This window comes from Haplochromis burtoni, unplaced genomic scaffold (assembly GCF_018398535.1).
Source record: "Haplochromis burtoni strain Fernald_Lab_line unplaced genomic scaffold, NCSU_Asbu1 Contig_11, whole genome shotgun sequence".
NCBI classification, from domain to species: Eukaryota; Metazoa; Chordata; class Actinopteri; order Cichliformes; family Cichlidae; genus Haplochromis; species Haplochromis burtoni.
Window position 1 is genome coordinate 3,200,496 of NW_024582372.1, and position 17,473 is coordinate 3,217,968.

Below are 17,473 nucleotides of genomic sequence, written 5' to 3' on the forward strand. Positions count from 1 at the left end.
TGCTCATCTTTTTAATTGATTTTTTCCCCACAGCAAAACAGTGCTGCTTACTGTTTCTTTACTTCCCTAAGCTTTAATTCTCAGCTACATTAGCATGGCAGAGCATACTTGGATTTTCCCACAGGAAGTTATTTTGTGCCTTTGAGTGCTGCTTTACACATTTAAACTATGCTCATCTCCAAAATTTACTCATTTAACAGTTCAGTCTCATTTATTTTAGTTCTTTCTCTCTCTCATTTAGTTTTCCCTTAGTTTAGTTTTAGTTTCCCTTGTATCTCAACAAATTAATTAGCCAGCATTTCTATGTTGCCTTTATTTGTAATTGCTTTTTCCTTGACTTAAAAGTGAAAGGACCCAAAACAATTAAAGCTGTATGCATATTGATATTATGTTTAGTTCACACAAACATATGTGTTGCCTGAAAATATAGAGACATTAAAACTGTCTTTGAGGGGCGAGTGTACAGGTAGACTATGTGGTTGGCGCCCAGGTCTCCGTAGTCACTGGCTGTGTCCCAATTCAGGGTCTACACGCTTGAAGTACGCATTTTAAGTGCGGTTACGTCACCGCCACGCGACGACGGCTGTCCCAATTCGGAGTGTACTGTATATATATATATCATAATAATCTGACAATACTATAATATTGGCCATATTATATTTACATTACCACAGTGAGATGACTTTAGTCTCATGAACAACATTAACTAATTGTTATTTACTAACTAATCTTAAATGACTGTTCAGCACAGAAATTAAGCCCAACAATCATGTTTTACAGTCCCGTGGTCTCAGCCTCAGATACTCAACTAATCAAAGTGATACATGACAAAAATGAATGACCAACAAAACATTTTTCTCCTTCATTTCTGTCAAACAATGCTGTATGTAACGTGTCTCGCGGTTAGTATCATGGTTGCTAGGCAACCTGAACAGCGCGACGAAGCGTATACCGTCCCATTTCACAAGCCTCTCACTTCCGCACTTCTCGTACTTATAGTACGCACCGTACGTAGTACGCGTAGTGCGCGTACTTCAAGCGTGCAGACCCTGAATTGGGACACAGCTCCAGTCTCCGTTGGCCGACAGGTTCATATCGTCTCTCGATTGCTTGTGCCTGGGCCGGCAGGGTGAAAGTTGAGGGGTCGTTCAAATCAGAAAACAGGAGACACGTGCGGATTCCAAAGCAGTAAGTTGAAAGACCTAAATTTGTCAGATGTGGGTCGATGGTAATAATCAAGTAAATCAGACGTTCTGAGCTGATTTGTATGCGTGCAGGCGGCTAGCAGCACCGGGATTAGTCCATGTTAGTATCAATATATGCTGCGTAGCTAGCCGTTAGCATTAAGCATGTCAGTGTGTGTTTCTGTGATGGGACTTCTACTGGTTTATCATTCTTATAAATGATTTTTTTTTTTACTTTATAAGTTAAAGTAACTCCGACAGATGGGCAAATAAACTCGGAACAACAAGTACTCTATAATATAAGACGACAGAATGCATAAAAACGATCAGTTCTAGATTATGAATTGATGACTTTTGTTTAAAACTGTAAAGAAAAATTAATCACTGCTGTAAAGACTTCTCGGGCTGCTTTTAAATAGTGCAAAGCGATACACTCTCAGGCCACTTCACTAGGAGCACCTTGCTAATATCGGATTTGATCCTCTTTTCATTGAGAGCTTCCTTAAATCTTCGTGGATTCATCTTGAAAACATTCCTCAGAGATTTTGATCCATGTTGACATAATAGTATTACACAACAGCTGCAGATGTGTCAGGTGCATTTCCTCACCACTGTGTGAATCTCCTCTTCCACCACATCCCAAAGGGGACCATATTGAATTGAGAGCTGATCACAGCAGTTCACAGCAGAAAATTGAGACTCGTCAGACCAGCCAGCTTATTTCCAGTCTTTTTTTGTGCTCATAATTAGTTTAATAGATATAAATAATCAGTTGTTTGATCAATAAAGTGAAAAAAACCCGGCCTTGAATGTAGTCACATCCGGTTGTAATCCAGATGTTAGACAGATGGGGAGCAGTCTAGTGAGTACAGAGAGTTTGCAATGATGGGGATAACTGATGTCTGATAATTTAGATGAAGCCTAACACAACTGTTTTGCTGTTTGTTCATAGGTAAAACTCACAGTGTCATTACATATATATGTGTATATATACATTACAACATATGTCACAAATACTAAGACACGCATTGGTGCTAAAATAAAGTCAAGCAGCCACTTCTATAGAACACTATATCCCCTCACTCTTGACACTATTTCCTGTTATTTAAGTAGGAGTAGGTGAAGTTCAGGGTATTGACAAATACATATAAAAAGCTTTAAAGTTAAAATGATGTGGTTAACTGTGTCAGACAGCTTGTTTAAACACTGTGCCAAACTTAATTTGCTTGTCACTAAACTACTTCATGTGTATAGTAATTCTTTTCATTTTATCGCAGCTATTTGGAGGATGCTAATAAACTAAAAAAAATGGATGGAATAGTTTTTTCCCTTTTATATAAAAAACAGGATCTGAATATTACTTTATAACTGACAGACAGTTAAATACTTCTATAGCATCTATTTATAAAAATAAAATGAAGTAAAACTTCCAATTATTGTTGCATAAAATAAGAGTCAGGAAAAGCCTTACTTATCTCTTTCTGTTTCCTTGTCTGTCTTATATAATCCCAGCTAGTTGGTTTCACCATCACTAATGATTATCAGGAATATCCAGGTTTCCTCTTTCTTCTCCTCTGTGTAACCGCTCACTCCTTGTCTTCTTCCTGTCTTTCCAAACCTTTTGCATCAGCAGCTGCAGCAATGGCTGCCATCTACTCGGGTATCCACCTGAAACTAAAGAGCCCACAGACTCCATGGGATAACAAGCTGAAGCTGGCACGTTTTGCCTGGATCTCCTCACAGTGCCTGCTGCCCAACAAAGAACAGGTAAAAGTGGAAGCTTGTGAATGTTTGTAGCGCGGTGTGTATTAAGCAGCAGCTAACCTAAATCTGTCTGTAGGTGCTGTTGGACTGGTGCACCCATGCCCTCTCACTCTACTACAGTAAAAAGGTGGAGTTTTCCCAGGATTTCTTGGAAGGCCTGTGGTGCTATCTTGATGATGTGCTTCACAGCCGGAAGCTCCAGTCTTTTCTCAAGCAGGGAAAGACCATCACTCTCAAGCTCAACATGGCACAGGTACTCCAGCAGTTAAATCAGAAATCATGTCTGTGATATAACAGCACATGTGATCTCCTCTGACTCTGTCTTGTGTCATTAGAAGATAGTAAGAGCATGTCCTGCACAGTTCTGGGTTAATACTACAGTTGTAGCATGAATTGATAAAGACGCAATTATACTAAAAGGTCCCAGAATTACTAACTTGACAAGTGGAAGTTTTACTCACAGCTTTTTCTCTTTGCTTCCAGCTGCTTGACCAGCTGCAGAAGTGCGCACACGTTGGCTCCAAGTCATCGGGGTGTGTGTCCTATATACTGAGCGTGTGTCAGTGCATTTTCTCTTCTCCTGCACTCTCATCTGTTTTTACATCTAAGTATGAACTTATGGTTGATCTGCTGGCCAAGCTCTGCTCGCTGGCCTGTCGTGAGCTGCAGGAGCCATTGCCCATGGAATACCTAAAGAAGGAGCCTGTCACAAGTCATGATGAACCGATGGCCGAGTGTCTTCAGACTGAACCTGCAATAAATATGGAGACTTCCCAGATGGACATGCTGAATGGCAGTTCACTAGATCAGCCACAGTCGGACGTTGACAAATCCTCTTCCAAGCCGAAGGAAAACCTCCGTTCAGCTAACCTATTTGAGGTGTTGCTTCAGGTGCTGTCATCGTATTTGTCAGTGCAGCGACAACAAGCCAATCCTAGCAGAGTCTCTAGTATGGTGACAAACCACCTACTCCAACCCTTCGTCCTGCTCCGGCACCTGCTGACCTCGGGAGAATTTGCAGCGTGTCTCGCTCGCCTTCGTCTCCGTCAACAGCTTTGTAGAGACATCCGCATGAAGATGGACTCCATCCTTCAGTTGGCACTCTTCCCCTCTGAGCACCTGAACTCGTACAAGGAGGAGCTCCTTCCACCTAAAGAGGATTCTGGGAAACGTGGTTCAGGAGGGACAAAGGGGCCTTTCAAGCCTGTCAACGCTGTACTTTCCAAACTGAGCGACCGGGGTTACTGTGAGCCATCACTACATTACACTGTGAAGTCCAGTGCTTTGTGTCTGTTGTTTAAGTTTTTTCTGGAAAAGTACAGGAAAGCGAGGGTAGAAGATGAGGAGGAGCAGAGGATGCTGTGTTTCTACTTTCTAAGCAGATTAGTCCCAACTTTAGATCTTCATCTTGGTGAGCAGAAGTCACCTCCAGCTTCCATGAGCTCCCCAGAGAACTGGAACCTGGCTCTGCTGGCTGTGGAGTCCCTGCTAAGCCAGGCGCTGTCGGCTGGTATTTATAATGTGGCCGCAGACAGGATACGACACAAAGACGTCCAGCTCAACTTTTACAGAGCCGTGGGACAACTGCTCTTCAACGAGGCCCAGCCGAGGTAAAGAACAACTTCTCTGTAAAACATTGTTATTCCAATAAAATTACAGAATAATTTTCTTATGATAGAAAAATTTCCCGTCTTGACTTTCAGCATTCCATCGTGGTACCGCTGTTTGAAAGTGCTTTTGAGTCTCAATCATCTGATTCTCGAGCCAGATCTGGACCAGCTTTTATCTTCAGCCTGGATTAATGCCGAATGCATGGAAGCACGAGTGCAACGCGCCAGACAGGTCTTCATTTAACTTTTATATTTTACAAATAAAATAAAAAAAGGACAATAAATCAGTGTTTTTAATTACAAACTCAGTTCTTAAAAGTTGAGATGCTGTGATCTGCAAATCTCATAACCCCATATTTTATTTACAATATAACACAGAAAACATATTAACTGTTTAAACTGAGAAAAAGTACCTTTGTATATCCTCATATTGGAATTTAGCTGCTCAACAGTCCCAGGTTTTCTTTGTCATATTTTTCATTTCATTATGTGCAAATGTTTTCCCTTAATGAAAGGTGTGGAGTGCAGGCAGGCAGGCCAGCTCAGCACCTGGACCCTCTTCTCCTATGAAGCCATGCTGCTGTAATAAAGTTGTAGCATTGCTAAACTGCATATTGCAGATTAACCTGCTGAAATATGGAAGGAAGACAAGGAAGTCTTTCCCTGAAACAGATGTCACCTAGATAGGTCATGCTTCTCTAAAACCTGTATATACATTTCAGCCCTTATGCTGCCTTTCAAGATGTGCAAGCTGCCAATACTATAGGCATTAATGCACACTCATATCCTCAGAGATGGAGGCTTTCGAACTGAGCGGTGATAACAAGCCAGATGGTCCCTTCTCCTCTTTAGTATAGAGGACGCAGTGTTCGTGTTTTCTAGAAAGAATTTCAAATTTGGATTTGTTTGACCACAAAATAGTTTTCTGGATTTCTGGAAGTGTTCCTTATTTCCATGACAGAATGATGGCTAACTGACGGTCCAAAGTTCAGTCATCCAGTGTTGATTTGTTAGCCTTTGTTAGATTTCTCCAGAATCCCTGAATTTTTGATATTATGTATTATAGATTATGAGATTAAAACTCTTTGCTTTTTTAATGTTTTAATAAGCTGATGTTTGTCATGACATGTGAAAATGTCTAAATGTAAGCATTTGATATGTTGTTGTGTTTTTTCTGTGAGTTTATGATCATTGTGTTCTGTTTTAATATACATTTTATACAGCACCACCAACTTTTTAAGAATTGAGTTTATTCATTTATGAATATTCAGATGGTGATGTTTTAATGAAACTTTACTTGCCAACAGCTCATGGTGTGCAGCCTCCTCCAGACCTACACTAAGCTCCGTCAGCTGCCTCGTCTCTTCTCTGAGCTCGTGTCAGTGATCTGCCAGCCTGCTCTGGATGACCTTCGACCTCCTCTTCTGCCTGAAAGCATCTCCACCTCTCTCAGGACCTGCCTTCTGGACACACCTCCATCCCAAGTTTTAGAGATCTGTTCATCGGTGATGGAGGCCATTAGGAAATACATACTGCCTGACCTGGTGAAGGAGAAAACAGAGGGAGAGCGAATGGAGACTGATGGAGAACATGAGGACCACGAGAGAAAAGACGCTTCTCTCAAACTCCTCCCCCTCAGTCAGCTGCTTCATGCTGTTTTATTCAATCTGAAGACTCTAGACAATGCCTCTCCTGTTCCCTTGGTGAGGCAGAGTCAGGACCTGATGAAGGGGTTTCAGAGCTTGATAAAGGAGTTACTACGTGTGGTTTCAACAGAGAAGAAGAATAGAAATACAAGTTCAGTTCAGAAGGCCTCAAAGAAAGGCAGAAAAAGTCTGAACCTCAAAGAGAAACCTTCAGAGTCTAAAACTGGAGCACTGTGGGAGCAGAAGACCCTGGAGGCAGCTCTCCTGCTCAGATACACCTGGGTGGAGGTGGATACACTCTTCCACATGCACTGCTACAAATATGCATCTCCTGATGAAGCTCCTTCTAGTTCTCCAATCTCTGACATAGAGAGTCTTTTATCAGGTGACATCTTACCTGTTTGTCACCGCCCGTCCCCCTCCTACAGCCCAATGAGCTGCATGCTGCTCAAGCTCCTCACTTTACAGCAGATGAAGAAGATTTTGCTGGACGACGTCTTAATAGGCAAATCCAGTACCGCAGCGCTTCTAAAAAGGTCAGCACAGTTTATTTTAGCTACATCTGAGCTGGAGGTGAGTCTGGATGGAGAGCAGGCGTGGGACAGGCAGATCAGCAGCGTGACCACCAGCTCCTACTTTGCAGCGCACTGGTATCTTGTTACGACCAACTTACCTTTGATCCTTTGCCACCTGAGCAGCGAAGACGTGCGCTGCATAGCTGACGTACTTATCAGCTCATTTCTGGACAGACGGACAGACGGATCAGAAGACTTGCCGCCCGACTCTTTGACCGTCTCCCTCATATCTTCGCAGCTTCTTCAAAGCCCAATGCTTGCTGAGTTTCCTTCACTGTTCTCCGCCACAGTTTGGTCGCTCACACAAAGGATTATCTGTGTGCTCGGGGCAGCACATACACCCGAGGTTTCTTCCACACTTCTGACATTTCAGGAAAGAGAGGCAGTCTCTTCACAGAGAGATGCCAGTCAGCCTCTGCCCACGCTGGTGAAGAAAGAGACTATAGTTGAGGATATTTTGACATCCTCTAAAACTGGAGAGATTTTTGTACTGCTGACTGAAACAGAAAGCAGGGAGCTGGTAGGCTTACTTCAAATCTTAACAATCCTACATCCAGATGGATTGAGCTCCGAGGATCTCTCCTGTGTGTTCCTCCTGCTTTTCTTTATGCTCACCTCCACCTCCTGTAAGCCAGAGCGGATGACAGAATCTGGAGGTGATGCTCTGTTCCTAGGAAAGCTGCTCGGGGTTCTCACTCATCTCCTAGAGAGTAAGAATTTCCAAAGTGTTCTGAAGCTCATGCACGGTAGTACTTTGCTGCAGGCCGCTTTGTCGTCTCTCCTGCGGCATAGAAGTAGTGCGAGAGCTCAAGCCACATGCAGCACTGATTGGTTGGATTTTATCAAAGCGGTGCAGGTCTTCATACAGACCTTAGTCAGTTTGATAATTATCAGAAACAGTAGTGTTCGACTCAACCTGGACCAGTTTGCTTCCTATCTTACTAGCGAGGAAGTGACAAGCAGACAAAATGCTGAATCCAGTTCAGGGCCTTCCTTGTCATCAGTTCATCTTTTGCTGGCATCTGTGACTTCTTTCTCCCAAGTGATGATCTCCAATTTGGGAAGAAGCAAGGCACTGGATCAGATTTTAACCCAAATACTTGCAAAAATAACTGCTTCGCTGGTACCAGCTGTCGAGTTTGTGCTAAAGCCCCAAACTCTCAGTGAGGTGGTGAACCAGCCCGCCAGCATCCTCGGTCAAGCTTTTCTAGTAGATGTCGTAACAGTCATGCTGCAGTCTGAGCTGTCCTCACTCTCAGTGGAGGATGAGAACAAGCACAGTGGCACCAGGCTCACTCATATGAGCCTTTATCAGGGCTTCTGCCAGCAGATCCTTAAAGAAATAAGCTCTGCCCCCAGGCCCATGGACTTCCTGGTTTCCTCTCTCCGCTTCCTGTCCTCCTTTTACCAAGCTGTGCAGATGGTGGAGGGAAAAGACACGGAGGAGGAAGGAGGGATGAAGAAGGGAAGAAATGAGCTGGATGACCTTTACATTCAGATACTGCAGACTGTGCACAGGCTACTGACAGGTATATGCAAGCATATTAAAAACAAACATCTCATTCACCTGTGCAATCAGTCAGTGTTGTCCTTTCAGTAATTACCTCTGCACATCGCACACATTGACACAGGAATACAACTAAGGGAGTATTTCATGCCATCTGTTAAAGAAAATGAGCTTTTCTCTGTTGCACGTACGACAGTCAGATTCAACCCAGCTAGTTAAATTTAAAGTTGTTTGAATTTGAATTCTGTTGCAGAGGATTCTTGGGCTCCACTAGAGCAGCTTTACATGATGCTTAGTTCGACAACTTATCCTGGGGCCTTGGTGCAACTTTCTTCTGATTGGCTGCTCCTTGCAAACAGAATTAAGAATATTTAATTAAGAATATCTGTTCTGGTTGACATCACACAGATCAAAAAGTAATAAAATAATAAAAGAGAAAGCCTGATAAACCCCTTTTTATGAAACCAGTCTCCCTGTTGCCTTTGTCAGTTTTAGTGACAACATTTCTGTTTGGATAAGTATATTTTATGTGTACTTTATTGTTCCCTGTGGGGGAATTCCTCTCTGCATTTAACCCATTCACTCAGTGAAGCAAACATTGCTTGCATCCATCGTGTTATTGAATGGACTGATTTATTATTAATGCAGCACATTAATGCTTCTGTTTTCTTGCTAAAATCTCTTTCGATCTCTTTGATTTCAGCTCCCTGGCTGCCTTCAACTGACCTCAGTGAGCTGGAGCCGGCTGTGCAGGAGCTGTTGCGCCACTTGGTGGCGAAAAGTACCACAAGTCGATTTAATCTACTGCTGATGACGATCAGGGAAGGACTGGACATTAGCAAGCTGAGGGCAGGAAACTGCAGGGTGAGGCTGAGACTGAATTTTCCTATTTCAGATTTCATGATCTTAAAACCTGTAGAATCTGCACAATTTAGATTTTTCTGTGTTGTTAATACAATGTTTTAGATGAGAGGCTTTCTCTTTATCTACCTGATAAATGGGAGGTTGTGATTTTGGTATTTTTTTCCCCCCCACAGTGAATAAGAATGTTTAATACTCTGTGTTAACTGTTTTTTCAAACTCTTCTATCTGTTTGCTGCTCTCCAGGAGGCGCTATCTGCAGTAATCACCATTAAGCTGCTGTCCTGTTGTCAGCTGCCTGAAACCTGCTCCAGAGCTCTGTGGCTCATTGCACCACAGATTATATCTGCTGTGGTGGTGAGAAAACCAAACACTCACACTCGAACACATACAGAGTTTAATGCAGTGAGAATACACACACACAAAAGCACCACTATACTCATGCACATATATACAGTACTTAAAAGGGGCCCCTTAAATGTACAATAAAGACAGTAAGAGACTGTAGGCAACCTCTGGTAGGCTTGTTAACTGTTGCCTGCAGCTGCCTTTTTCTCTGCATTGCCTGTGTCAGTCGACTGGACTGCCTCTGGCGGCGCTCGGTGTTAGCTACCGTCAGCTTTGTTTCCCAAGTGGTTTCCTCTTGAGACGTGCAAGTCAAATGCTTCCTGGGTCTCTTATTGGCCCCACCTGCACCTGCAGAGAGGCTGAGGTGGAAGCTGTAAACCATCAGGAATATCAGTTGATTACATCATGGTGTTTATGCTCCAAAACATGTGCTTCTTCTGATCCTTCTGTCTAATCTCAATCATATTTAAAGTTTAATCGCATCCCCTGTATGTATGCACATTTTTCAGTTTAATAGCATGCTGGTTTGAACTGTGTTTAAAATTATTATGATTTTTTCCCCTAATTTTAATGACCTACTTTGGGTTACTGCGGTAATTTTTAAAATTGGTATTAAAATCTCTGCCAGACCACCAAAATGTCCCAGATCACCATGAAGACAGTGAGGACAGTGTTTTAGAAACAAAATGCATTTCACGCTCGTAGTTTCCCTGCCTGCCTGTCGGGAGGAGCTGCTGTCCAAGCTAAAAGAATATAAAACCTTCTGTGTTATTGCGGGAATGCTGTGTGTCATTGGTCAGTTGTTTGTTTCACAAAAAAAGACGGTTAAATCAGTTTGCACACCTGGTGTGGAATCACTGGAATGATGACAAACGGGGTTATGGGTGTGGGGCACGCCTCGAAATGAAGCCAGCTTTGTTTTGAGTCAGAAACTGTGACTGGAAAATGAACTGGCTTCAAACTACAAGTTAAATGACTGCTTACATGTTTAGGATTTATGGGGTTTTTTTTATTATTATTTAGGTAAAAGCCATTAAACAAGAATAATCAGTTTAACATTCACATTATAGTGAAGACAAGCAGATACTGGGCCATGATGATGAGACGTGACAGTCCGATCTCCGGCTCATCATCTGTGATGGTTTTAGTGACCATGCGCTGGAAGTACATGGGACCTTTATTCTTTTATTCAATAAAAATGCCTGTAATTTTTTAATGCTTGACAGCCACCAGCGCCCAAAGACAGCCACAGTCTTTTGTTCATCTTCTTTGTAATTTTCACTTATGCTCTTTTGGCCTTTTCATCAAGACCCCCACCCACTCACACGGAGTGCTCTGATAGACACACATCCCCTCACTCACGCTTTTGTTATCTGTCAAGTCTGTATTTTTAGACATGTGAGAGAGAGCCTGTTCAAAAGCATAAAATATTCTAATTAAATTCTTCTTTTAAGTGAAGAGGCAGAATTTTATTAAAATCTTTTTTTCTTCAGCTCTTTAATGGTGGTTACTTGTCACGATTTCTCTTTGGAAATACACAAAACTACTTTAATTTACATGCCGATTGTTATATTTTTGTTTGGATTTATTTAGTACAGTATTACAATGGTTAACAAATGTATTAGACCACCAGTTAAAAACATAGGAAACACAAGTATTTTAGAAATCTTAAAATTATATTATTTATTCTTTATTTATTATGTGTGTGGTAGGTAGAAATGTCATACAATAAAGTGCTGTGTAACTGTGTGTGAATGTAGGCTTGTAATATGGAAAAGTGCAAAATAACGACTACTCCAGGGTTTGGAAAACATTTCTCCTTCTTAAACCAATTCCCAGAGCCCACCAGTGAGGCGTACCTGCATGCATGCACTGAGTCGTTTCTGCAGTTATGTAATCACCGTTAGTCACCTATAACCACGTGATCAAAATCTTACTGCATGAATAGTTCATGAGGTCATCCATCTCTCCAGCCTCATCTCCAGCTCTACCTGTCTACTCGGTGGACGGTGTTTTTTGCATGAGCTGACACCATGAATCAGTCAACAAATGCAAACTGCAAATATGTAATGTCCTTGCTAGAAGGCGTGGGCGGGGGTTGCTGTGGCCGTGGCTTTTGCTCTCTTAAAAATCATCCTCAGTACTCCTAATGGTTTTTCACCTTAAGGGCTTTCCTGGGTGTTTGAGATATTTGTAAATAGCTGTTATTTTTGCAGGGTTTAGTTCAAACTTTCAGTCCTTAGAAAACATTGACACTTGGAATTTCATTTTTGGGAGCTACTCTGAGCCAAGTACTTTGTGAATGTGGACTCTGTTGCTTTGCATGCTGGCTCATTGTCACTGACTTGATTTAATGGGACCTTAAAATACGATGAACAGGTCCATTGTTAATGTTGTTAGGCACACCTGTGCTGCTGTGGGAAGTCATGTCTGCTGTGAAACAGCCTTTTGTTGTCAGTTTTGTTAAATATGTATTTTCGGTATTCATTACATCCAGAAAGCTTTAAAAAAAAAAGATGAGTTGTGAAGGAAATACCTTTAATGTTTGGAAGGCTTGGATTTTTGTAGCTTCTTGCTCTCATTGTTTGTACGTGTTCATCTATCGAACCTTTACTGTGTCTTTGTCTTTCTGTGTTACAGTTCTTAGTGAGATTATCCAGTCAGGACGTCTCGCTGACCCTTCCCTTTACCATTCCCACGATAACGTCGATGACATCACTGCTTCGACAGGGGGAGGGGCAAATCACCAGCCCTCATCATGTGACTTTGATTCTTGGAGCGCTCCAGTCAGTCCCCCTTGACCACATGACCCCAACAGTCTATCATTCAGCTTTCTTGGCTGTTCACGAGGCGCTGTTCGCCATCATCCAGTGTCATCCTCAGGTATGAAGGGACAGGTGAAAGAAGTGGTGCAGGGGTGTGAAACATGCAGTGTGTAAGAGGGTCCAGTCTGGCATAGGGGATTGCTTTTTAATAAGTGAGAACTTATTCAGTTAAATTATATAAAATGTGTTTCACTGCTGCTTAGCTCTAAAATAGTTGACCATGTCAAGGTGTTGTGCGTGTAAATAAACACTGCACATTGTAATGCACATGACAGTGGCTTTGGAAATGTGGAAAAAGTATGTTCTTTAAACTGCACTTGCCTACAGTTCCTGTACAGGCGTGCCAAGAGCTTTGTTCACATTGTGCAAAGCTCTAGTTGCAGCCAAGCAGCAGAGGGTTTCCACTTTGCCACCCTTGGGATCATATCGCTGCTGTATGCAGATGACATGGTTCTTCTGGGCTCATCAGGTGATAACCTTCAGTGTGCATTAAGGCAGTTTGCAGCAGAGTGTGAAGTGACTGGGACCAGAATAAGCACCAATCTGAGACCATAGTTGTCAGCTGGAAAAGGGTGGAGTGCTCACTCTGGGTCAGGGGAAGGGAGAATGGAGCAGGAGATGGATGGATGGATTGGTACCAGTGATACTGACGCTGTGCTGATCTGTTAGGGACTGGAGATCCCAGGATCTCACGATGGGCTTGGGAACATCTTGGTGTCCTGGGCAGAGACATGCGAACAGTAATGAAAGTTTCTCTGGAATGTCTTAAAGGGAATTTTCAAATTGCAAACAAACTTTCTCTTTGAATTGCAGATGAGCTGATTAGATTTCAGTGTCCAAAGTTCAGGATCAGTTTAACCTGTTACAAGATGTTTTTAGCCTTGACTCAAGAGTTTATGTGCTCCTGGTGTTTTATGCAAAAAGATGAGCAGTTAATTAATTTACTGCAGAAACACAGATCGTTTTTCAGCCATAACTCAGCAGCAGGTAAGGTTTATGTAAACTGCAGCTGGACTCCAAACACTGAATGACCTCCTTGATGTGAGGCCACTCTTCGCTGCTGATCTACTTTAGTACCGACAACAAGATCAAAGTGTCACACCGCTCTGATATCAAATAAGACTTTATTTCAACGTTTAGGTGAAAAAAAACAGTTATTCATTCTATAAAGGATTCCACTGGGAACATTACTCATGATCCACAACAAATAAATAAATCTTTTAAAGACTTTTATGAAGCTTTATACTCATCACAGATTAATCCCACCGACGCTGATATTTCAAAATTTCTTAACAATATAAATCTACTGAAACTAAATGATGAACAGATTGTGGCTCTGGATTCACCTCTTTCAATATCTTAATTCCACGAAGCTCTACAGCATCTCCCAAACAATAAATTCTCAGCACCAGAAGGTTTTCCAGTACACTTCTACAAAGACTTATGGCCTAAGGTAGCGCCTACTTTTTTTTTTTTTTTAGAATGGTCACTCAAATTCAGAACCATCAGGCTCTGTCTCCAAACATGAACTCTGCCATCATTGGTCTACTTCATAAAACAGGCAAGGATCCTGTGTAACCATCCAGCTACTGCCCAGTTTCACTCGTAAATCTAGACCTTAAAATACTTTGCAAACTCCTTGTCACCACATTCATAATGCATTCTGACCAAACAGGTTTTTATTTGGCTTTGCTGGCTGTAATGCGCAGCCAGACTGCTGGGTGCGGCTGCTCGCTTACATTATTATTATTACAAAAAGCTGAATGAGCAGTTTAATTCTCATAGATAATTTTCTAATAAATTTCTACAAGATGCTTTTGTACAGCTAAAGAACATTAAAAAAGGTACTTTTTAAAAGCTGTTCCTGCACTCTGCCCCCGACTTATGAAATCAGACCTACACACTTGTATAATGAAGGTCTCTGTAGGTCAAGGCTGCTGGTTTGAATCCTTGATTTGAAGAAAATGTGGTATGTGGTGCCGCTGAGCTCACAGGATGCCTCGAAGGAATTCCGCTTTCAACAAAAGGATATTGCAGCTCACCAGCTGCATGGAAAACATCACGATGTCTACTTTTTCTGCCTTGTACTGGGAGTGTTCACTTTGCACCCAAAAGGTCGTAAAAATTGAACTTTTTTTTTTATCCTGAAGAAATGGAGCCATCTACATCCCGGCCCACACGCTTTATTCTGCTCCGGCTTTGTTAATGCGATAATTTTTTCAGTTTTTCTGAATCTAAAATGTTGACAGTTTGTTGTTCAGTAACAGCGACAAAGCCGGGCTGAAATGGGGCAGCTGTGTTAAATAAAGCCAGCCATGAACGAGCTAAGTGATATCAGATGTTTGCAAGGACAAAAGACGACTAAGAGAAGGGGGAAGAGGGGAGGAAAAAGGAGGCAGTGAAGGAAAGCAGAGTGAGAAAGAGACAGGAGTAAAAGATAAGCGATAAAGAGATTAAAGGATAAAACCGGAGATGGAGAACGTGATACATGAGGGAAGTTTCAAGACAAAATAGAAAAGAGGGTTATGTCAGAGAGGTGTGAGGGAGGAGGCTCAGCAGGGAGAGGTCGGGGAGCTGGCAGGCTGGGTAGGTTGGCATGGAGCAGGTTTAAGTCGATGGAAACCGTTGCTGAGCTCCAACCAGAGCTGGTGACATCATCCCTTCCTCATTTATATTCTTCCCGTCTCTCCTTCCCTGCCTCAGTCTCCCCGAAGGGAGCAAGGTACAGACAAAAATGCATACGTAGCTCTCGCGGGAATCCAACTTTTACCTCAGTCATTTTGCGAGCTGTAAGTTTATGGCTGCTCCGTTACAACTCTGTGAAAGCGATGTAACAGATGGATCTGTCAGGACTGCTTAGTCCATTTTTTTTTTTAACCGTCTTGGATTCAGTTCTCTGCTCTGTGTTTGTCAGATCCTAAAAACATGTAACATTTGTCCTCCTTTGAGTGTTTTACCACACATATGACAGTAATTCATGAGTTTAGGTCGGGTTGAGCACAATTTATGTTAATGCTGTATTAGTGGTGTGAATGGAATGTAACATAATCCAAAGTCAGTTGCAAATCCTCAAGAACAAATCTAATGACTCTTCTGGGAATTTGAGAGTCTACAGTTTTCTGCCAGGATCTATTGCTTTTCAGCAATTGCAGTATAACAGTGTTTTATCAGTATGACCTATTAAGATATATGTTACTGACTGTTTACTTTTTGTGTGTGTTTCCAGGCGATGTTAAACGCAGCTCCCTCCTTCTTAAATGTCTTCTACCGTCTAGTGGCTTCTATTGTGCAGGAAGGTCGGCAAAGAGGAGACGGTGACGCAGGTAACATTAACATCGTTCACTAATGTGGCCAAACCAGCTCAGTCAGGCTGTTAGGACTGCACAGTGTAAAGTTGTAGGTGAAAGACATAACAGGAAACGTTATCATGTCTTCAAGGCCCAGAAAAACAGTCTGCTTTACTCTGATGAAGGGGCTGTACTAGCGTTCACTGTTCACTACAGATGTGGCTTGTGTTTTGTTACCGTCCTCCCAACGACAAATAACACTGCAGATTACTGAAGAATAATAAATTGCGTTGCGTAATCTGGAGCTGACACAAACTTTGTGCTATGCCCACACATGTTTCAACACTTCTGGCAGTAGCCTCCCAGAAGTAGAGAAGGTTACAGGCTCATTTTCTCATTTTAAATCCACTGTAAATTTAAGACCTCTGTTTGCAGTAACCTCCTACTTAGTCACCATAGGAACTATTCTCTGTACCAATAAGAGTGCTGCATGAGCACTCTGGGGTTTAGCTTTAAAATTTCAGCTGTCTTAATGCTGCAATCACACCATGATGATATTGTCCTCAGGCTCTTGTATCTGTAGAAATAAACATGTATGATTGATTAATGCTTCACTGTGTAATTAAAGAAATGGAAAAAAAGCTGAAGCACAGACTGTATATAAGAACTGGACATTTCTAGGGATGTACCTATCCAGCTTCTTTCAGTGTGATACAACAATATACTAATCAGAGATTTTAAGGGGACACCTGATCAGTTAGGTAACATAAACTATTGTGAATCCATTTCCCTGCATTGGTGGCAGACAACTCCCCAAAAAAGGCTTTAGTGTGCACACAGGTTGATGATCAAGTGTTTCCCTTAATGATTTTAGCTGTGTGAATGAAGCTGAACAGAATAACAGAATAGAAAAGCACATAGATTGGCTTGCTGTCACCTTGTTTTCAAGTTTAAGGTCCGGGTACGCCACCGGATTGGCCGCCTTGTGTGGTGCGCAACATCATTGCACAGTCACTTCTATTTACGCCGCTGTTAGCTCACAGGAAGTCGCTGCAACATCCTCTGTATAATTTGTCACTCTCTGGGCTTCTGCACTGTTACGCTCGTGTCTTCAACCATAATATGGCAAGTTGCAAAAATTGAGAGGCGCACGATCGGCCACCAAAACGACGGGCCACGTCAGCAAAATTTGACGACATTTTCGGCGTGCTCTCAAATGTCTCTTTGGTTTTTTTGTTCATTAAACATTTTCATTATGAGATTATTGAGTTTTGTAAGTGCAACGTGGTGCTCATTTTGCAAATTATGGCCCCAGTTAGAGTCAAAATGGAGGATAAAGTGCTGTATCATCAAATCTGCTTTCAAGACACTAAGAAGGCAATGCTCTTAAAAGATCACCTAGAAGCTAAAACAGCTCAATTTGCTTGTGACACGAGCCATTACTAATGTCCATCTTTTATATACAGTTCATGGATTTGCAGCTTTGTATCTCCAGCTGTCATTGAAAACATCCGGCCGGTCAATGCAGTGTTACGCTCCAGTTTATCTATTGATCATTAGTTTGGTTTGGGTAACATAAAATAAGAATCTTGTAAAGTAAAGAATATCTTTACATTCCACATATGAACATCTGAATAACATGAACACCTTTCTCTGTTTTCTGAAGGTCCAGACAGTGATGTGTATTTCCAGTGCTCCAGGCTGGTAGAGAGGATGTACTCTCACATTGCTGCAGCCGCTCAGAGCTTCACCGCGCTCTCAGCCTTCATGGTGGCTCAGTACGTCACAGAGCTGCAGAAGGTACTCTCTCACACACACACACACACACACACACACACACACACACACACACACACACACACACAC

General features: G+C 42.1%; 1 protein-coding gene across 2 annotated transcripts in view; it reads left to right on the top strand.

Moving 5' to 3' along the window:
* The first annotated feature begins 1,010 nt into the window (after positions 1–1,010).
* Positions 1,011–17,473, top strand: part of urb2 (URB2 ribosome biogenesis homolog) — a 19,606-nt gene continuing 3,143 nt past the window's right edge. The window contains exons 1-11 of one of the 2 annotated variants that reach the window (XM_014340247.2): positions 1,011–1,188; positions 2,801–2,951; positions 3,025–3,201; positions 3,432–4,558; positions 4,652–4,790; positions 5,866–8,308; positions 8,990–9,150; positions 9,394–9,504; positions 12,136–12,378; positions 15,547–15,643; positions 17,274–17,407. In XM_014340247.2, coding sequence (XP_014195733.1) covers positions 2,826–2,951; positions 3,025–3,201; positions 3,432–4,558; positions 4,652–4,790; positions 5,866–8,308; positions 8,990–9,150; positions 9,394–9,504; positions 12,136–12,378; positions 15,547–15,643; positions 17,274–17,407 — 4,758 coding nt within the window. In that variant the 5' untranslated portion in view covers positions 1,011–1,188; positions 2,801–2,825. The remainder of the gene's footprint in view (positions 1,189–2,800; positions 2,952–3,024; positions 3,202–3,431; positions 4,559–4,651; positions 4,791–5,865; positions 8,309–8,989; positions 9,151–9,393; positions 9,505–12,135; positions 12,379–15,546; positions 15,644–17,273; positions 17,408–17,473) is intronic. The other variant, XM_005915075.2, reaches the window with a different exon arrangement.